The sequence below is a fragment of the Theropithecus gelada genome, chromosome 10 (assembly GCF_003255815.1).
Source record: "Theropithecus gelada isolate Dixy chromosome 10, Tgel_1.0, whole genome shotgun sequence".
NCBI classification, from domain to species: domain Eukaryota; kingdom Metazoa; phylum Chordata; class Mammalia; order Primates; family Cercopithecidae; genus Theropithecus; species Theropithecus gelada.
In genome coordinates, this window is record NC_037678.1 from 44249547 (window position 1) to 44271764 (window position 22218).

Consider the following 22218-nt stretch of genomic DNA (forward strand, 5'->3'; position numbering starts at 1 on the left):
ACTCTCTAACATCTCAGACACTACAATCAATCAGGACACCAGAAATAGGTTACAACACATATCTCATATCTGTTTACATGACTATCTCCCTCGCATTAGATCCTAAGCTCTTCTAGGCAAGAGATCCTATTTGCCCATCTTTATGTTTCCAGTACCTTATCAGCACAATACCTGACACAGAAGTATTTTATAAACATGGAATAAATGGACATGCACATTTTTTGGCATTAACAAGGCTAAGATGGCCTCTCCACTGACTTTCAGGTTCTGTCAAGCCTTGAGCCTCCACCACTTTGAGCTGTCTGCAGATCTGTGTGGGGAGTACACAGCATGGTTTCCATATTGAGAAAGTATCTCCCAGTGTCTTGTAACTACTTTTCAAATGACTAGACACTGCTGTGAATATACTACAAATTCGTTTAAAAGTTTTACCCAAGCTTCTTGTCATTATTCTCAATAAATGGATATTGAAATATAGCTGGTATCTAAGAGACATCTGTGAAGTATGACATCAAAAAATTGTTAAACAAATAATATTTTTAAAAGAAAGAAGAGGAGACTATTTTCATGAGCTGGGATTAGGTAATGATTTCTAAAACAGCAACCAAAAAACCGAAAGCAGTTAAACACAAAGGAAAACAAGGATCAATTAGATTATATGAAGATTAAAAACTTCAATCCATTGAAGGAGCTGACTAAGAAAACAAAGGCAAGCCATACAGTAGAAGATATTTCCAATATACATAGTCAATAAGTGACTCATCTCCAAAATAAAGAACTATAAAACATTAAGAAGAAGGCAGGTAACCCAACAGGAAAACAGGCAAAAGACTTTTAACAGGCCCTTCACAAAGGAGGATATGTAGATATGACAAATGTAAATCAATATTCGGAAATGTGCTCAACTTCATTAACTGTCATGAAAATGGAGATCACTGCCTACCCACCAGAGACAGAAAGTGACCGGACTTCTCATACACTACTGGTGTGGGTGTCAACTAGTACAACTACCACTTTGAAAACTGGTTGGCGGTAAAGCTGTACTGAATGCATGCATACTCAACGACCAGCAATTTTTCTTGTGGGTATAAATACACCTAACAAAAATGTGTACAGATGTTCACCAAAGAATATGATCCGAATGTTTAGAGCAGTACTGTTTGTAATAACTCTAAATTGGAAACAGCTACCCAAATGTCTATCAACAGCAGAATGGATAATTATATTGTGGGTATTCTTCACTGCCCCCTTATCCCCACAACTGACACTGACACAAACCAGTGACACGCACAAACCAGTCATGAGAATGGATCATTCACAGCTAGATGCAGTGACATGGATGGTCTAAAAATGTAATGCAGAATGAAAGAAGCCAGATACACAGAGGAAACAGAGTATGTTTTTAAAAATGTAAAGTACAAAATATATGTAAAACAAAACCAGATAAACCAATCTGAGAATTAGTATCAGGACGGTTACCCTTGGGTGTAGGAATGGCCATGTCCCAACCAGAGTGCCAAGCACTGGAGTATATTCAGTTTGTGAAAATTCACTGAGCTTTGTACTTCTGATATGTGCACATTTCTGTATGTCTACTACACTTCAATACAAAGTCAGTGTGCCAGGCACTGTGCTCGTGCAGTTTTACTAAACCAGTGGACAATAAAGTCTATGTACATGTCTCTCAATTTTTCTAATCTTTGTGAACATATAGGTTTTATTTTTCACAGTTAAAATGAATATGTACATACTAGTTTTTATATAAGAATTTCATTGTTGGTTTACTACTACCTTCGTTTTTTTTTTTGTTTGTTTATTTGTTGTTTTTTTTTTTTTGGATATGGAGTCTTGCTTTTGTTGCCCAGGCTGGAGTGCAATGGTGTGATCTTGGCTCACTGCAATCTCCACCCCCTAGGTTCAAGCGATTCTCCTGCCGCAGCCTCCCAAGTAGCTGGGATTACAGGCATGCACCACCACACCTAGCTAATTTTGTATTTTTAGTAGAGATGGGGTTTCACCATGTTGGCCAGGCTGGTCTCGAACTCCTGACCTCAGGTCATCCACCCACGTTGGCTTCCCGAAGTGCTGGGATTACAGGTGTGAGCCACCATGTCTGGCCTACCTTCCTGTTTTTAATACCACTAAAGTAAAGAACACAAAAAGATAGTGGTAATTTTAACATACTCATGACACCACACACTTAGGTATTTCAGCTTGAGCTGTGAAAAATTCCCAACTGGTTTTATGTTGCCTTTCAGAAATTCATCTGGGCACCTGCTATTTACATCTACGACAACAATAAACATGATTTTTGTTTTTTTAAGAGAGAGGGTTTTGCTCTGTCACCTACGCTGGAGTGCAGTGGTGCAATCAATGGCTTATTGCAGCCTCAAATTCCTGGGCTCAAGCCATCCTCCCACCTCGGCTTCCCAAGTGGCTGGGACTACAGGTGCATGCTACAATGCCCTAGTATTTTTATTTTATTATTTTTTAAGACATAGGGTTATACTGTTGCCCAGGGTGGTCTTAAACTCCTGACCTCAAGTGATCCTCCTGCCTCAGCCTCTGGAGTAGCTGGGATTATAAGTGACAACCACCATGCCCAGGGACATCATGACTTTTTAACACTGAAATGAAGGCGCTGGCCTAGAGGGTGCAGTAAGTAGTTCACTGGCCATATCTGGCAGCAGATGGGCTCCTTCCTGCAAAGGACTCTGAAAATACTTAAATGATTGGCCAGATCTAAACAATGGGACACGTAAAAAGAAATGTGAAAAGAACCTTACCAACCAGGGGCCCACATTCCAGTGTGGTCCCAGCTGATAGAGCTGGGCCTGGCCTTAGTGGGGTTCCCAGGGCTTCACCTGGGCCTGCTCTGCTCATGGGTCATCCTTGCCTGGCCTTGGTGGGCTCTGGAGTGCATGCCCCTCCTTGACCCAATGGCAAAGGACCCACTCTGCTTCAGTCCCCTTGGCTCTCAACCACATGGTGGATCTTAACGCTACATCCACCCTGCTCTCATGGCGTTCTGCTTTTCTCCACCTGGAAGTCTGACATGTTCAGTTCATGTGACTCCCCATACCTCTGCAGGGCCTGCTCCCTTGGACCTCAGCTCTGATAGCATCTCCTTAGAGAGGCCTTCCCTGATTGCTTGCAGACATTCCTTCACTTCATCCTAAATTATTTTCTTCGTATCAGTTATTATGATCTGAAATGATCCTATTTATTTGGTGTTCACTGTCTGTTTCCCTCTGTAGAATGTGCACTCCAGGAGAGCAGGGGCTGCGTCTATCTTCCTCATGGCTATTTCCCCTGAGCCTGGAACAGCTCCCAATAAATATTTTGATGAATTTGAATGAAATGAATAAACATAGATACAATCTTCAGAGGATCCCAAAGGCATGCAGCAGCCCCTCTCCTGTCTAGTATCATCATATTAACACTTCTGGAAAGGGAAGGGAAAGAGGGAAAACAGGTCTTGCCTTTCACTTGTCTAGTATTATTTTTGAGGGTTTTCTTACAGTGCAAGTATACCTGCATTTCATTTTCCTTTATTCATTTTGTTCATTTTCAATGACCTTGGACGACTAATGGAAAAAAATAAAAAGAAATTTAAATAGAGAAAGTAATGGGACTGCTTTCATGACCTCAATACCCTGTGCATTATTTATTCAGTAGCAACATTCTTTCCAGAAGGGCAACAGCTCTTCAGCAACTGTAACATGATATGAAAACCGGCCATTACTCTTACCTTCTCCAATCTCGTTTCACTGATCGCAGTATCAGAGACTAGACTGCTCTAAGTAAGATGGGAATTCTAACTAGGAAGATCATTCTGTGTTAAGTTGCTTTTACAGAGGAAATGGATAAGGCACAGAGATACTCACTAATTTCTATAAAGAGTTCATTTATGTTTATCGCGTTTTTTGCGCTGGTCTCTACAAAAATTGCATGAATAGAGTCGGCGTAGTCCTTTGCATCTCTCTCCATGACTTCTCTGAAAGGCAACAACTATGTATCAGAAATTCTACCCACAAAGATGTTAGTTGTACCCCCACCTACCCAGTAGTTAACCAGATTTATGAGGACAAAGGATGACCTAAATGGCTGCTGGCTGGGCCCTGAGACACGGTCTTCCTGACTACATCACATCCATGGGTAAACAAACAAAATGAAACAAAACTCGGTACCACTAGTAATGTAGCTAATGGAATGATTAGGGTTGGCAGGGTTTTTTCTCCAGCCACAATTCTCAAAAAGCCCTTGCTCTGGGAATGATGGAAGTGGCCCAGAGAAACTGCCAATAAATGTGCTTTCTGCGTTCAAGTATTCTAAGTCATGGGAGCCTGGGGGCTGCTCTGATCTCAGATAATGTCGGGTGCAAAGCAACCAGTATTTCCGTAAATTGCACACCTGTCTATATATATAATATAATTAGCTCCAAATGCCTGAAATCTTAATTTTAGTTTGAAACTTTAGGACTCCAACCACACAACCAAAAGGAATTTTTCAATGTCAGAGATAAAATAAAAGCAAGACTCTTATTCTGGATATTGCTCATTAAGAAAAGGAACACATAATAGGTATTGTAATCTCTTGCTCTAATCACTTACCTTACATCGATAAGATCACACTTATTTCCTGCAATGGCAACTACAATATTAGGTGGGCCATGCTGTCGAAGCTCTTTCACCCAATTCTTTAATGTTGAAAATGTCTCCTGTAACACAAAAAAAGGAGAGCAACTGGAGATCTAACCAACCAAAAGAGAGTTCTCAAAACAATCTAAAGAAAGCTATATAGTCTTACTTCTTTTGTGATATCATAAACAATTATAGCTGCAGCCGACCCTCGATAGTACATTGGTGCTAAGGCACGAAACTGCAGAGGAGGGAAAATAAAGAAAATTGGGAGAATCGGTTAAATACGTTTTACACTAGACTTACAAGCCCATTATCCCTGCACAAAAAGTAATCTTTCTCTTAAGCCAAAGAAAATGACATGCTGCTTTAAAGCAAATGAACCAGTAATTACCAAAGGCAAAAACTTTCAACGTAACACTGAAATGTCTCTCAGAAGATAGTTTAGAATACAGTTTTATAGGACTTAAATATGGTGCTATAAACAATTGTTTCAGCTCAAAAGGCTTTTTAATTGAACTCAGTGTTATAATTCCCAAATTCATTTGTTCAATAGTCCTTTAAACTTTGGCTTCCCTAACTATCACGGAGATAAAAATAATGCTATACATAGTTCTCCAGAGAAGTGGCTGCATTTAGGTGTCATAAAGAAAACCCTGGAATGTGAACACTGATTGTCCTTCAGAAATGAGTACACATTTACATTCACTACTTGGATGAGCTTGAGACTTGCTTTTTTGATATCTCCATGCATGTGGCAATTCCCAAATGCTGGGTACAGATCTCATTTCATTTACATGACTCTAACCCTGTATACACAGCTTCTTCCCACTCATCACCCTGGCCTCCATGCCCGTGACACACAACAGGGAGGAAAGAGAAGGGAGAGGAATAACCATCCGAACAACAAGCGTGATTCAGTGAGCTGTTTCTCTCGATGAGTGTGAGACGGAGGCTGCGAAGTTCTTTCCCCAGTCAACCTCGGTTCTTGGGCACATGTCCTGTGTGAGCATCTCACCCACTGAATATGATGCCAATGTTTAATGACAAGAATTTTGCCTATACTTAATTTTCGTCTTACACCCTGACTCTGAAGCCTGACCCCTACTTATGACCTGATGACACTGTATCTGCATCCTGTTGTTAATGGTGGTTTACCCCTGAACACAGGCAGGAATGATCACAGACGAGCATATGGTACACATACATAAACCACATACACAACTATGGATTCTGGAACTCCCTATCCAATGAGTTTGACCTTTTGGCTTTTAAAGTTTTGTATTAATTTGAGTTTTACCAAAGAAAGTGAAGTTGTGACTGTAAGCTCCATGAGGGATGTCAGCATGTCTGCTGGGCATGCCATTTTATCTCAGGGCCTAGCATCTACATGCTATAGGTTATCAAAAATTGGTGAACAAATGAGTAAGAACTGCATGAGTGTGGGGAGCTGTCAAACTAAGTGTCAGACCTCGCTGTCCATACACAGAAACTGTTACCAGTCTTTGTGAGAAACCCCTGCCTCTGAGGTGAAAGCCTACTAACTTCCAATAAAGGAGACATTAAGTTTTAGAGAGAAGAAAACAAAAATAAAGGTTATAAGCAAGAAAGCACCACAGAAAAGAAAACTATACTACTGAGTAAAAAAGAGATAAAGTGTTGGGTTGACTTCAACAGCACAAGGGAAAATGAGACAGAAGTGCACAGACAGAATAAAGGTTATGGTGTTAGCTTTCATTTTTGATGTACTTATATTGGCAATGTTCTTTACAGGGTCGTGTTTTCCTTCTTCCTTCAAATTCGTAAGGTAAAACTCATACAGAGAAAAGCAAAGATCTTCACAGTACAATCTGATAAACTGACAAATGCATACATCTGTGTGAGTACCATCCACTAAGATGTCAAACAGTTCTATCAACACAGAAAGTTCCTCAATATTCTTCTCACCATGTCCTTCTTCCACTTTGTTTTCATGTCCATTTTATTGATATTTTATAACCACATGGGTTTCTTTTGTTTTTTATTTGCATACTATATCCTTTTACATTCTATAATTTTCTAACTTTGTTTTTATATTTATAGTAGTCCTCTTATAAGCAGCACATGGTTGGGTTCTGATTTTTGACAACCTTTGCCTTTTAAGTGGAAGGTTCAGCAGTTCAGCTCCTTTACATTTAATGTATTTACTAATATATTTGGATTTAGGTCTATCATTTTGTTTTATATCTGTTCCATTTCTCTTTCTTTTCTTTTCTTTTTTTTTTTTTTTTTTTGAGACGGAGTTTCACTCTTGTTGCCCAAGCTGGAGTGCAATGGCGTGATCTCAGCTCACCGCAGCCTCTGCCTCCTGGGTTCAAGCGATTCTCCTGCCTCAGCCTCCCAAGTAGCTGGGATTACAGGCATGCGCCACTCTGTCCAGCTAATTTTGTGTGTGTGTGTTTTTTTTTTTTTTTAAGTAGAGGCATGGTTTCTCCATGTTGGTCAGGCTTGTCTTGAACTCCTGACCTCAGGTGATCCACCCGCCTCGGCCTCCCAAAGTGCTGGGATTACAGGTGTGAGCCACCGTGCCTGGCCTGTATCTGTTCCATTTTTAAAAAAATTCCTGCTCCTCCTTTCTTTTCCTCTTTTGCGTTGCTTGAATTTTTCTTAGTGTTCAATTTTAGTATATTAACTTCTCTACTGACTTTTGAACTGTACTTGCTTGTATTATTTTTTAAGTTGTTGCTTTTGTAACTATAATATATACTGCACATTTTTATTTTTTTTTGAGACAGTCTTGCTCTGTCACCTCGGCTGGAGTGCAGTGGTGTGATCTTGGCTCACTGCAACCTCTGTCTTCCGGGTTCAGGCAATTCTTGTGCCTCAGTCTCCCAAGTAGCTGGGACTACAGGTAAGTGCCACCATGCCTGGCTAACTTTTGTATTTTTAGTAGATACGGGGTTTTGCCACATTAGACAGGCTGGTCTTGAACTCCTGGTCTCAAATCTACCTGTCTTGGCCTTTCAAAGTGCTGGGATTACAGGTGTGAGCCACTGTGTCTGGACTACTGCACGTTTTTCTACAGTCTACTTAGAGTTTAAAATGTAGCACTTTATGTAAAATATCAGAGACTTGCAAAAGTCTAATTTCTGTTATCTTATCATTCTTTGTACTACCACTGTCAAATAATCTAAATCTACATACGCTATAAACTATACAATCCAGTGTTATAATTTTTGAATTAGTCAGTTAACTTTTGAATAATTTAAGAAGAAAAAACAGACGTTTCTATTTGCCATTTCTAGTGGATACTATTTCTTCCCATGGATCTGAATTACCACGCACTGTCATTTTCCTTTAGTGTGAAAAGCTTTCTGGGATGGCTGCTGTTGATTTCTGTTGTTGTGTTTCTAAAAATGTTCTTACTTTGACTTTAGATTTGAAAACGAAGTCTGGCAAATTGATAGGTTTTTGCTTTCTGCAGTTTAACAATCCTGTTCCTCTGGCTTCTGGTCTCCAGTGTTCATGTGTAAAGTCAGTCATATTGTTGTTCTCCTGTTTACGTGTCTTTTACTTCTGGCTGTATTCAAGATTTTCTCTTTACCTTTGCTTTTCAGCAGTTTGACTATGACTTACTTAGATATGGTTTTCTTTGTACTTAGAGATTTGTTGAACTTCTTGAATTTGTGAGTTGATATATTTCACCAAATTCGGGAAATTTTCAGCCATTATTTCTTGAAATCTTTTTTTTCTGTTCCCATCTCTCTCTTTGCTCCTCCTGGTTCTCCAATTACACATATGTTAGGCTGTTTGAATTTGTCCCTATAATACTGAGACTCTGTCCATATTTTTCTACTTTTTTTCTATTCTTCTGATTAATTTGTTCTATCACCCTCCAGTGAATTTTTCATCTTAGATATTGCAGCTTTCAGCTTTAGCATTTTCATGTGATTCTTTATTAGTTTCCATTCTGTGTGAGACTGCCCATTTGCAGTTAAGTCATTAACACTCCTTTTTTTTTTTTTTTCCTCCCCTTAAGAGATGGGCTTTCACCATGTTGTCCAGGCTGGTTTGGAACTCCTTGACTCAAACAATATGCCTGTCGTGGCCTCCCAAAGTGCTGGGATTACAGGCGTGAGCCACTGTGCCTGGCCTACTTTTCTTTAAATCTCTGAACATATGTAAAATATGTGCTTTAAATTCTGTGTCTGCAAATTCCAAGAAAAGGGTCACTTTAGGGTTTGCTTCTGCTCACTGGGTCACACCTTCCTGTTTCTTCATATGTGTAGTAGCACTGACTGTACACTGGACAGTGCGGATGATGCACTGTAGATGCTTGGTTTTTTAAAATCTTCTCTGCAGAGTATTAAGCTACTGGTGACTCATCCTGAGATTGGTTTTACACGTTGTGAGGGAGGGTCTATTTGGGTTTTTGGATTTGCCCTCAGTCCTAGGACACCGTTTCTACTCCCAAGGCATGGCCCTTCTGAAGTTTCATTGGAATGCCCAAGGTGTTCAGTGATCCCCTGTACCACAGTAGGATTGGATTCAAACTCTGAAGTCTAGCCCTGCCGTAATGAAGAGCAGCTGACATCTCTGCTGTCTTGTCACCCTTTCCACCTACTGGTTTCTGTTGCATTTTATACCGTCTCTCTTGTGAATTCACAATTTGGGGGTCAAAAAAACTTCAGGGAAATTTATAAACAGACTTTACGGGGTCCCTCCTTGTTGAATCCCTCTTTTCTGCGATTTGCCTCCTATTTTTCTGGCTGCTCTAGCAGTCCTAAACTCTGCACTCATCACAAGCTTTCTGCTTAAGGCCTAGCTACCCTGTGCCACACGAACTGGGAAGTGCCCACTGGGGAAAAGCTGTAAAAATGTGGATCTTACACAAGAAAGCTCCCCTTTGCAGTCCCTGACTGCATTTGGTTGCTCTGCAGTGCCTTCAAACAGTTGTTTTTTAAATGTTTTGTCCAGAGTTTATACATAATTGTTATCTGTGGGAGGGCAAGCCACTCTGCTATTACTGACATGGAAACTTTCATGTCCTTTTGATGCAAAGAAGGAAGGTGGAGGCATGTAAGAGACTCAAAAGATGTCAGCACATTTCTGCTCCAAACCTGGCTTTCAATCAGGTGATGGCAAACGTTTTCCGGTAAAGACCAGGTAGTAAATATCCTGGCTTTATGTGTCACATAATCTCTGCTGCAACTACTCAACTCTACTATTGTAGAGTGAAGGTAGCCGCAGACCAAGCTTGTCTAACCTGCGGCCTGTTACGTGGCCCAGGACAGCTTTGAATGTGGCCCAACACAAATCCATAAACTTCCTTAAAACATTGAGCTGTTTTTGTGATTTTCTTTTTTTAAAGCTCATCAGCTATCATTAGTGTATTTTATATGCGGCCTGAGACAATTCTTCTTCCAATGTAGCCCAGGGAAGCCAAAAGACTGGACATCCCCACCATAGATAATAAACAAACAAGCCTGGCTACGTTCCATGAAAGTTTTATTTACAAAAACTGGCGGCAGGTTGGATTTGGCCCAAAAATATATGTGTAAATTCTGTCTGCAAATTCTAATAATGAGATCACTTTTGGGTTTGCTTCTACTCACAGAGTCAGGTCTTGCTGCTCTTCAAGTGGATGGTAACTGAGCACTGGCCAGTGGGGATGATGCACTGCAGACTCTGGTCTCTGGGACTGTCTGCCCCAATTCTAGATGATACTAAGCCACTACACTTGTTCCTGATTTTAAACAGGAGAATAATTCCTCACATGACTACTGTGACAATAAATAAGTCCGAGTCTTCCTAGTGTTCTTATCTCCGTAAAGACAGTCATTGGGAGAAACCACATTAAGATGTAGGAATGTAAATCTTTCAAGACTGGATGCAATGTCTATTAGACTCCGGTTAAGAAGCTTTTTTTTTTGAGATGGAATCTCACTCTGTGGCCCAGGCTGGAGTGCAGTGGTGCGATCTCGGCTCACTGTAACCTCTGCCTCCCGGGATCAAGTGATTCTCCTGCCTCAGCCTTCCAAGTAGCTGGGACCACAGGTGTGCGCCACCATGCCTGGCTAATTTTTATATTTTTAGTAGAGATGGGGTTTCACCATGTTGGCCAGGCTGGTCTTGAACTCCTGACCTCAAGTGATCCACCTGCCTTGGCCTCCCAACATGCTGGGATTATAGGCGTGAGCCACTATGCCTGGCCAAGAAACTTTCTTTTATACAATCACATACAGACGGCAAGCATTTGGTATGTTCTTACTACATGTATGGTGTCTTTATGATGCTTCTGAATGTATGTGTTGTATCTGTCTCAATACTACTGCAGGAGTCTTTGTTACTGAAGGATCATTGGTGGAGAAAGGGTGACTTCAAATGCATTCATTCAAGATAGCAAATAATAGGGACAAAATGGTCTCACAAAGGCTCTATCTTGAGAAGATAAATTCAAAATCATAAAATCAAGTTTAATTTTATCTGGTATTTGAAAAACCTTAGGTTTATTGTTGCAGCCAGGAGTTAATTTTCTGGATGAACACTGAGTCGAACTTGATTGATAACTTGGCTAGGAGTTTTCTGATAAAACTACATGCTAGCACAATACGATATCCTTCATTTCATGTTTGACTTTCATAGTCTTATCATAAAAATGACAAATTTTTACAAAAATATTTGAGGGCTTCATCAATTTTCCCTAGGCCCCTCTTAACCCTTTGATACACAAACCATTATCTTCTGAAGCACTCATATCATCATCCTGAGCAGTATTCTTCTTCTTCATTTCAGTTAATAAGATCTCTACTGTCAAGGGCTTCACAGGACATTTGAGAAATATCTCCAAAATCACTTTCATTGACTTAATGAAATCACTTTGCAATCAAATGTAGCTGGACCATCAGAAAGACAACCCATCTGCCAAAACTATGTGCAGTACGAGATGTCAAATGGGGAGGTTGGGGAGGGTGTTTGAATAGTCAGTTCATCAAAAGGGTTTTCATTTTATGACAATTCTGGTTCTACAATAAATCTCCTAACTACAAAGAATAATAAACATACAACGCCAGAAATTTATAATTTGAGTCATGCACTACTCACATGGTAAAAGTAGGTAGAGGAGCTGTCCTTATCTGTGTCTAAGTAGGGCTGGCAATCAGTAGACATAAACCTACGGGCATCAATACCATGTGCCAGGGGCTGAGAGCAGAGACATGAAGGCAGTCCTTGCCCTCAAGGAGCTTACAGTCTAATGAAAGGCAGACAGGTAAGGAAATAGGTGACAATCCCATGGATGAGTGCAATCACAGACTTCAGGATACAAAGGAATACTCCAAAGAGTTTATGTGCTGATTCAACCAACCAACCAACATCTGAACATCAGCTCTAGGTCAGGCACCATGCTGCCCCTGGGGTACAGCAGTGAACAAGACACTGTGGTCCCAGCTCTTGGAGTTACAGTCTGATGGGAGATTCTGTCAATGAAGGTAGGTAGACAGGTATCTAAGGACAATTTCTAATGCATGTTCTGAGGAAAACAAGTAAGGGCAGTAATGAAGAACAAAGTTGGGGCCCTGCTTAGATGCAGGGGGTTTAGAGAAAACTCTGAGTGTGTCACATTTAACCTGAGACTAAAAGATGGGAAAGGAGCCAGCTGGGCTCCAGTGGAGGGAACAGAGAGTTTTGGTGAGAAGGAACAGTGTATCCAGAGGCATGAGGCCAAGGAGTGCTGGAGGCCCTGAGAAGAGAGGAGCCCAGAGGGAGGTCTGGGCAAGTCACGTGGGGCTTGAGAGGTCTCTGTTCAGAGTGTGGTTGTTATGAGATGTGCAGCGGGAAGTCACTGAAGGATATTAAGCAGGCTGATAACATGGGCTGATTTTTGTTTCCAGAACATTCCTCTGGGTCCTATGAGGACATGTAATGGACAGAGGGAAAGCAGGGGACCCATGAAAAGGCTCAAGTACTCAGTGAATGGCCAAGGTGGCTGAGAGCAGGGCGCTGGGAGCGGAGACGGAGAAGTGAATCCAAGTGTGATACATTTAGAGAATGAAGCTGTCAGAACAGCCGGATGGAGCAGGTGTCCAGCGCTGAGGGCGAGGGAGGAACCCAGGGACACCTCCAGATGTGGGTCTGAGCAACACAGCAGTGTGGCGATGTGGTTTCTTGTCCGAGAGCAGGGATGGCAGGAAAGCCCCCTTTAGGTGACATCAGAGGTGGGTTCTGAAGGTTGAATAGAGTTGTGGAAGGGCATGAGGGTACGAAACTATGGCATGCTGGAGAACTGCACGCAGTTTGTGCTAGAGGACAGATTGGTGGGAGGAGGTGAAAATAGATCTTGGCTGTGGATGGCACATTCTGGACCTTCACTGCACTGCCAGGATAAACAGGCAGTCCCTGACCCAGGCAGGCTTACAAGATGTGTCTTGTGTGATCCTCCCAGCATTTCAAACAATTTGTGGGTAGCTGTCAGGTGTGTGGCTTTCCTTAGCACTGCACTTTGGCCACCCTGGACATGTGCTCATGCCCAGCAACAACTGGCTGGAGTGAGTGCTCATCAGGTGGTGCTCCTCTCCTGCCTTCTCCATGCAGGGCTTCCTGGTCAGCACCCCTGGCCTGTGGCCTGGCCCCATGAGCATCTCCTGTGCAGCTCTGGGCTGCGTGATAGTGCGTCAGGCAGGCTGGAGGCAGGTTTGCATCTCAGAGCAACTACTCCTGTTGCAGAACCAATTAGAAGTGGACAAGCAAGAGGCAGGAAAACCAGCTAAATATAAAACTTCACAGATTTCTGCTACCATGCTGGCAGAAAGGGAAAGAGGCAAACACCCTTGTGTTATTTTTTTGTGTGTTTCAGAAAAAAAGAGATGTTATACATCACTGCGTATACCAGGACAGGCTCTGATTCAAAACATAATGGAATCTGTATTACAGCATGATTCTTTATGATGAGGGCTTTGCTGTATCATCAAATATATGTGAGGGGTAATTGAAACTTGGGATTTAGTGGAGGGTACATATATTACTAGTAGGAAGGGCCACATGGATTTGTGGCTGAGAGGGAAAGAACCCAGGGCTGTGTCTACAGATATATTCAGGAGGATTCTGGTAAGCAACACACTTCTGAAGGACAGAAGAGCGATGGTTAGCAAAGGTCCGGCTGTTCTAAATGCTCCACTCTAGATGGAGCAAAGGAGAAGGAATGGGGAGTGCAAGACGGGAAGCAGAAGTATCTCAGATGAGTAATGGGACAGAGGAACAACATCCAGTGTTAAAAACAGAAGAAACCAAACAGAGCAAACTTAAGACGTTAAGTGTGTACAAATGCATGGAGTCTATGTCTAGGACAACAGTAACGGCTTGTTTTGTTTTCCTCCATCTGTCTGTGATGATTCTTGTCAGATCTCATACTACACACACTATCTATGGCGTCTTAGATAAGGCTGTGATGACAGACTATTTTTCCTGATTACTTCTGGTACACTTTTAAGAGCTTAAGATAGTACCGTGCATCTATCAGATGTGCTGTTTGGATCGTATTGTTTGAAAACTAAATTAAACGGCTGCTGAATAATGGGGTGGCTGCCAGAGACACCTTGGAAGGGAAATTGGACTTAGTACCCAGAGGAAAGGGGAGGAGGCAGCAGATGTGTCTTAGTACCCAGAGGAAAGGGGAGGAGGCGGCAGATGTGTCTTAGTACCCAGAGGAAAGGGGAGGCAGCGGATGTGTCTTAGAATCCAGAGGAAAGGGGAGTAGGCGGAAGTGTCTGCCCCAGCCCTGCCTTCCCGGCCGTTTCTGATTTGGGTGGGCTTCCCCAAATTCCATTAGACCCCGTGCTGCTATGTCCAGGCCCCACTTCTGGTTCCGGCTTTTCCTTAAGTAGATAACCATTGTGGCTAATTTTGTCATCAGGCATTTATTAAGTATCTACTGCAAGGCACTGTGTTAGCTTATCCTTTTCACTTAAATCTCACACTTTATATGCTGTAAAGTTCCCTCTTTAGCTTTTAAAAGGCAGCGATAAATGAGTTGTGCTTAACTCACCCTTTCTATCACTAATTGCTTTCTATATCCTTACTAGAGGAGGGAGCCCCAAATTATACACAGTGCTCTGACTGGGATTTTATCAGGCCTGTTGGTCAGCATTTACTTTAAGACACCATAAGGCATAAAAATGCCTTCAGTGCCCATTATCACTTTCTCCATCGGGGGACTCTGTGGCTCTAATTGAAAAGGCAAAGGCAAAGGCTGGCCTACGCAAATGGAAATAGATGTGTTTCCGGTGCACAGAAGAGGAGTGAGTAACGTGAGATGACAGGGATGCTGACGGTTTAGTTGGAACTTTCATTTGGGCCTCAGAGAAACAGAGTAAATTAAGAGTGACTTACTCGTTCTTGTCCAGCTGTATCCCAGATTAGGAATTTATGTAGCTCATTTTGGTACTGGACAGTCTTGGTCATAAAAGATGCCCTATAAAGAGAGACCTCAATGATCAGAATACAATGACATAAAGCACGTTTCCAGCCCCAGTCGGAAACATCACTGAGACTCAACCGACGCTCAATCTCCCAGCACCACACTGTATCCTAATTATGTTCCTCTCTGGAGTATTTATGGGATGCTCAGATGCTGAGCGCACCTCCTCTGTCAAAACAAAGCATTGGGCACATCTGCCCGACACCAACAAGGACGAGTTCTAAGCTCCGCATCAAAAGAATCAAGGGAGAGTTCGGCAATACAGACATTAGCCTCCCTCGTAAAACACAGAACCTGTTATTTAAAAAGATGTTATCATAGGAAAATATTCCTAAAAATCTATGTCCAAGAATGTATACACTAGTTAAAAAAAAAAAATTTAGGATCTGGCTTTGTCCTCCCCCAATTCCCAAACCACATGCTCACGTAAATAGGTGAGTGAGAGCCAGTGTTAACATGCGAATTAATAATACGAAGGTGTCAAACAAGGAGCAGGAAGATGGCTGGGGAGGTAACGGCTGCACCAAGGGGACCCGACTCATCATCAGCACCCCTGACGACCACCTGTGTTTCATCAACAAAAGAGGTTTCTCAGCTGAAATTCAACATCAGACCTTGGGGCCTCCTCCAGCCCCGGACGGGAGAAGGAATCATGGCTTGCAGGTCACACCGCTCACTTTCACGGAGCTACTCTGACCAGGGGACTTTGATGGCAGGGTTCCTATTATTTTGGGGGTTCTACATTTGGAGGATCTTGAATAAGACATCAAAGTCTATGTATCCTCTGAAGAGCCATGGTGGCCCAGAAGACATGCCTGGACCTTTGGGGGACTCCAGGACACAGGTTCAGGATTCTTGCCCTGGGATTGGGCCCAGCTCCAATATGACCTTCCATTCCCCCTCACCCAGAGGGCAGCCTCCCAGGAAGTCCTCTGTCTCCTCAAAGCATCCCAGTCTGGCCAGTAGAGCCCAGAGATGGCCATGTCTTCTATTTTAATGAATAATAAGCCTTCTGGAACCAAGTACCAAGTTATATCTTTTTTTTTTTTTTTTTTTGCCAAATTGTACTCTTTTTTTTTTTTTTTTTTGCCAAGTTGTACCCAAATCACTCCAATGAGGACACTGAACTCAATGACTGGCATTTTCAGATATGCTGAGGCCTTGAAATATTTTTCTTGAGATTCAAGTAATAATCTTCAAGAAAAGTGCAAGTTGAAATAGACAAGATGGCTTTCTGACGAATCATAAGCTTAGACAAGTATCAGAATCCTCAGTTTTAAAACTTCAACTCTGATACAATGAATTCCTGGCAATATTTATATAAATTTATGGCATAGCAAGTAGCCTCCAAAATAGTGATTGTGACTAGGAAGGGAAGGTAAATTAGGAGGCAAGATCATATTTACTGATAGGTACTACTTACTGGATATTTATTTACTGAAAATTTACCCCTTGGTATCCTTAGTAAAGTGCTTTATACATAGAAGGTACTCCATAAATGGTTATTGTATCAAGAACTTTTGGCGACTCACTATGATTAAAGCAGGATGTGCAACATGATTTCTCACTTAGGAAAGATCTAAGCATTCAAAAAGCATTGTTTATTGTGAAGATTAAATGAGATGATGGATGTGGAAGTGCTTTGTAAATTGTAAAGCACTATATCTATACAAGGTATTATTATTATTATTTAAAGGCAGCGCCAGGAAATGGTTTAGTTTAGACTTTGCAATTAGTCCTAAAAGCTTGCAACTCAACTCTCCATCAATTATGGCTGTGGTGTTACATTTATGAGTGACAACAGGCATCCAACAGGAGCCTACCAACAGAGCCAACACATCCAACACTTCCATTTTGGCTGCTCAAAGGACAAAAGAAGAAATATGTCTCAAGTAGACAAAAAGCTGAGAAAGGTATACACAATAATTATGACAGGATCAGAACTCAACGAAGTTTAACCTACCTGCCAAGCACTTCCCTTTAATGAAAACATTACTTATTACTGAGTCAGATAAAAGACAAAATGGCAGCTATGATGTAATGAAAGTGCCCTGAAGGATTAAATCTAACTCCCTGTCTGACCCTGGACCACCCTTCTACTCTTCCCTCTCATCACTTTCACCACGCCTCCTTCCTGTCTACCCTGAGGTTTTCTTGTACCTCAAGCTCCCTTCTTGGGTCTAAATCTCTGTCTGTTGGCTTCCTGTGCTTTGATCATCAGCATCACTTGCCCACACCACCAGTTCTCTAGCTTCCTTGCCTGTCTTGTCTCAACCACCCAGAAAAGCTCCAACAGCCTCTCCACCTGCTTCCTCTACCCAAAGGTTGGGTGGTGGCCTCGCTGGAGGAACAATTACAACACTATGTGGACGGGCATGCAGATTCTATGCTTTGTCTGCTGGGCATGCTTCTTAGGCCTTTTCCCATTCCACACAGCAATTATCCCACATTCTCTCTCCACCTTTCTAGCTCCCTACCACTTCCAGCTACCTGTCTCTTCAGGACAACAGCTTGTTTTAGCCTTCTCAGAGAAAACAGGTTATAAGCCCCAAGCAAGACTCTCAACAAGCTCCCCCAGTCAACACTTCCAACTAGAGAACAGAAGAATTTCCACTCATACTTGCTGTGAGTTTCACTTTCCTGACTTTCGCTGAGTCAGAGATGTCTTTTCTTTGCGTCATGCGTCAATGCTGCCCTGGTTCATGACCCAGCACATCCTGCATGGGCCACTGCAGTCATCAAACTGGTCTTCTCAAGTCTCAAATCTTTTCAGTTGTCACTGCGTCCACCTTCCCACTGACCACTGACTGCTCTTCCTCCTTGGATGCTTTCCCACTGGCTCTCCCCTGGCCAGATGCTCCCCATCCTTTGGGTCTCAGCTTAAATGTTAATGACCATAGACACCTGTGCCATCTACCCGACCAGGCAGCCTCCCACCCAACTCACCACTGCACTTTGTCTTTAGAGCACCTTTCACAACATCTGAGTAGTCCATTTATGTTTTCTTCTTTTAAAAGTTTGCCTGTTCAGTGTCTGACGCACCCATGAGAATTTTAAGTTCTTTGAGCGTAGGGGCCTCGCTGTAACTCTTCCTCTGTAATATGGGTATCTTCCTCATCTCTCCATCTCCTTGCTATCCTAGAACTCCAACAAAACAATTATCATGCAGCCTACATGCTAGGTGGCTGTCTATTATGCCAACAGATATAGGGTGTCTTGGCCAAGCACTTCCTGAAGCATGAAGTGAGAAGTACTATTGAAATGCAGGTAAAACACTGAGATTAGAGCAGACTTGGGCTCTGCAACCATAGCAAGGCATGTGGCCTTTAGGGTATGCGGGAAGTGGTTCAACTAGCACAGGGCTGAGTATGCCCAAGCAATGTCCTTCCTGCCTTCTCCTGCCAAGTCACCAGCTCCAACTCCTTCTAGCCCACAAGTGACCAGCAAAATCCAGGAATTAGAGCAAAGAGTCACTATGTCCCTCTCTCACTCAGAGCTCTGGAATTCTGCTAAGAAAGAAGTCGTATCACTTTTTGGAGGGAGGGGGTGTCTCTTTCCTGCTAGCTCACATTTGAATCAGGAGCTCTTTCGTACCCTCAGGTCACAGCTCAAGTGGCCAACCTTTCTCCCCTCAACTCCACAATGCAACTCTGTTGATTTCTGAGAGGTGGAAATCTTGGCCTATCATATCTGTAAGAACCACTTCCTCCTCAGCATTAGGATTGGATTCTTTTCCGTAGTGGTAACACCTGGATTCAGAGTGAGAGACGGGAGGAGGTGGTTGCCTATGGCTCCTCCAGAGCTCTGGGCTAGCCCCAGGTAGAAGGCCTCCTGCAGGACTCAACAATGGATTCCTTCCTATGGTCAGGTCTTTATCCGTTGAGAACAGCACCTTTCCAAATCTGCTTGATTTAGTTTAACTACACAATTTAGATACTTCATCACCCTTCCTACCTAACATGGTGAAAAAAGGGCTTTATTTCCACTCTACCCCCCCAATCACCCCAAATTCCAAGATCTCAATCACAGAACATTATGTCTGCCTTCCACAGAACAGAATCGAGTCGGCAACTATTCTTTGTCCTTTGTTACTTGCATCCAATTTTGAAGTAGAGCTGTCTGGTTCTTCATTTTATATTTAATCTACACTCGAACCTCAATCCCCAAAATAAATTCATAAATTGGACCCTAATCTTCAAGTGGGACTACTACAATTTTTCCTTCCATTGTCACTAGAACTCTAGGATCACTTGGATCACTCCTTTAACGATCAAGTTAAATGATGAAGAGGGTATTTCAATATCTTGCTTTTTGAAAAACTGGCAATGGTTCCCTGCCATTCAAATGATACATTTTTATTTTCCAGCCTGCCATTTACTTGTCTGATAACCTTATTTTTCACTACTAAGCTGTCTCTCTTCACTCTGCCTAGGCAGATCTTATTATGTCTTTAATTTAAAATCCTTACTACCATCATTTCCTAAAGCTAGAATGCCTTTCATATACTACTCCATTTTTCATGGCATTCTAAAAATATGACTTTCATGCACACCAAGTAGTCACGATCTTTGGTCAGAGTACGTGCTCTCAATGAAAAACTTGCTGCAAGGTATTTTAAACATTTCTTTAACTGCAGTAGACTTGTTTAGCTCTCCTGCAACACAGGTGTGCTCTGACATCACAGTCCAGCACCTCTCTTTACTGGGATATGGCTTTTTCTTTGCATGGCATATGGGATGCTATCATCCCCATAATGGCATATACTGCCTCCCGAGGATGAACAATCCCGCACATTTTTTTTTGTTTGTTTTTTGTTTTTTGAGACGGAGTCTCGCTCTGTCGCCCAGACTGGAGTGCAATGGCGCAATCTCAGCTCACTGCAAGCTCCGCCTCCCAGGTTCACACCATTCTCCTGCCTCAGCCTCTCCAGTAGCTGGGAATGCAGGTGCCCGCCACCACACCCGGCTAATTTTTTGTAGTTTTAGTAGAGACAGGGTTTCACCGTGTTAGCCTCGATCTCCTGACCTCGCGATCCACCTGCCTCGGCCTCCCAAAGTGCTGGGAATACAGGCGTGAGCCACCACACCTGACCAATCCAGCACATTTTACAATTAACAAAGGACTCTCACTTCCCAAACTAGAAATCTCATGCAAACAACCCTTGGATTTCTGGATTATGTATACTGATGGAAACACCACTGAATACCAAGATTGAGACATAAAAAGACCAAAGGCACATGACACCTAGAAGTTCCTAACAGAGGTATCAAGGGACCTTCACAAAGTTATCTCTGTTAGAATGGTGCAAAGAACTTGATGGGTCCTCAGTGAGGGTTAGCTGAATTTAAGGGCACATTTGGCTTACAGTAGAGTGGCTTCAAAAAGCTGGAAGTCTCAAGTGTATCCATAAATTCAGTGAAATATTATGTGCATTCCATAGTCACACACACCTTTAACCTTTCCTGGAATCTCCACCATCTCTTAGGCTAATGAGATCTCAGGATTAACTCTGCATAGTAATCTCTCCTGAGCAGTTGACACCCACTTAAAGAAGAGTGGTGCACAACGGACTGTTCCACAGGTTCACGGTCATCCTAAGCAAATTCTTTATCACCTTTACTTATCATACAGTCTAAAAACTTTTTGGAAAATATTTAAAATCAAGGAAAAGATTTCTTTAAACAGGTTGGGTGTGGTGGCTCATGCTTGTAATCCCAGCACTTTGAGAGGCTGAGGCAGGATGATCACTTGAGGTCAGGAGTTCACGACCAGTCTGACCAACGTGGTGAAACCTTGTCTCTACTAAAAATACAAAAATTAGCCGGGTGTGGTGGTGGGCGCCTGTAGTCCCAGCTACTCAGGAGGCTGAGGCAGGAGAATCACTCAAACCCGGGACGTGGAGGATGCAGTGAGCCGAGATAGTGCCAGTGCACTCCAGTCTGTGCGACAGAGCGAGACTCCATCTCAAAAAAATAAAATAAAAATAAAATAAAAATAAATAAACAAACATAACTAAATAGCAAAAAGCCTATCCTTTCCTAAACTTCTCAATAATAATTTACATAACATATACCATTTCACATGAAAAACAAAATCAATAACAACAATGGCAAAACTGTCTTGACTTTATTGTTAGGCACTCTTCTAATGAGATTTCACATGTGACCCAGTTGAACCCCTCTACTGTGGGCTCCAGGCTGGTTTTCATTCTTCATCACCATTTTGCAGATGGGACACAGAGTAGACAGGGCTGGTGAGAGGTGCAGTTAGGATCCACAGCCAGGCAGTCTGTGCTCTGAACTCCAGTGCTATTTGTACTGGGCAGTCTATTCACTCCTTCAAACACCAGGATTCTACCACATGGCAGCATGGCAGGAGCACCAGGCAGGCAAGATAGAAAGAGCCCACCACAGCCCTCAAGTCAGGTGAAGAGATAATTACCAGCTAATTATCCTATGAGGTAAGTGAAGAATGGACAGAGTGTGAGCAGGAGAATGGTGATGACATCCTAGGATCTGCACCCTAACCTCAGAACCTGTGAACAGATTCCCTTACATGGCAAATGAGACCTGCCCAATGTGATTAAATCAAGGATCTTGTGATGGGGAGAGGACCCAGGTGGGACCAGGTGGAGTGAAGCCAGAAGAGAAAGTGATGTGAAGATGGAAATGGAGAACAGAATGATGGGCCTTGAAGATGAAAGAAGGGGCTACAAGCCAAGGCAGTTGCTGGAAGCTGAAAAAGGTATGGAAATGAATTCTCCCCTCAGAACTTCCAGAAGGACCAGCTCTGTCAATACTCTGACTTTAATCCTGTGAAACTGACTTTGGACTTCTCACCTTCAGAACTATAAAAGAGTAAGTGTGTGTTTTTAAAAGCTGCTCAGTTTGCTGTGATGTGTTAAAGCAGCAAGAGGAAACAAATACATCAGGGAAGCCTTCAGAGAAAAGGTGAAGTATGGGGCTGAGCCAGAAAGTTGAGGGAGAAGATGGGCGAGGACCCCCAGGGGGGTCCCATTCAATGAAGAGCAATGGCAGGAATCAAAGTAGAGAATCATGAATGTCAAGAAGCAGCCTGGCTGCTCTGCAGGGTTAGACTTGGAGGGTGTGGTGGGCTGAGTGCAGT

At 42.5% G+C, this 22218-nt stretch overlaps 1 protein-coding gene across 1 annotated transcript in view; it reads right to left on the minus strand.

Moving 5' to 3' along the window:
- Positions 1–22218, minus strand: part of RAB22A (RAB22A, member RAS oncogene family) — a 59400-nt gene that overhangs the window by 9399 nt on the left and 27783 nt on the right. The window contains exons 3-6 of the mRNA XM_025399572.1: positions 15006–15087; positions 4810–4881; positions 4614–4720; positions 3888–3997 (exon numbers count right to left, since the gene is read on the minus strand). Of these exons, the coding sequence (XP_025255357.1) occupies positions 3888–3997; positions 4614–4720; positions 4810–4881; positions 15006–15087 (371 nt within the window). The remainder of the gene's footprint in view (positions 1–3887; positions 3998–4613; positions 4721–4809; positions 4882–15005; positions 15088–22218) is intronic.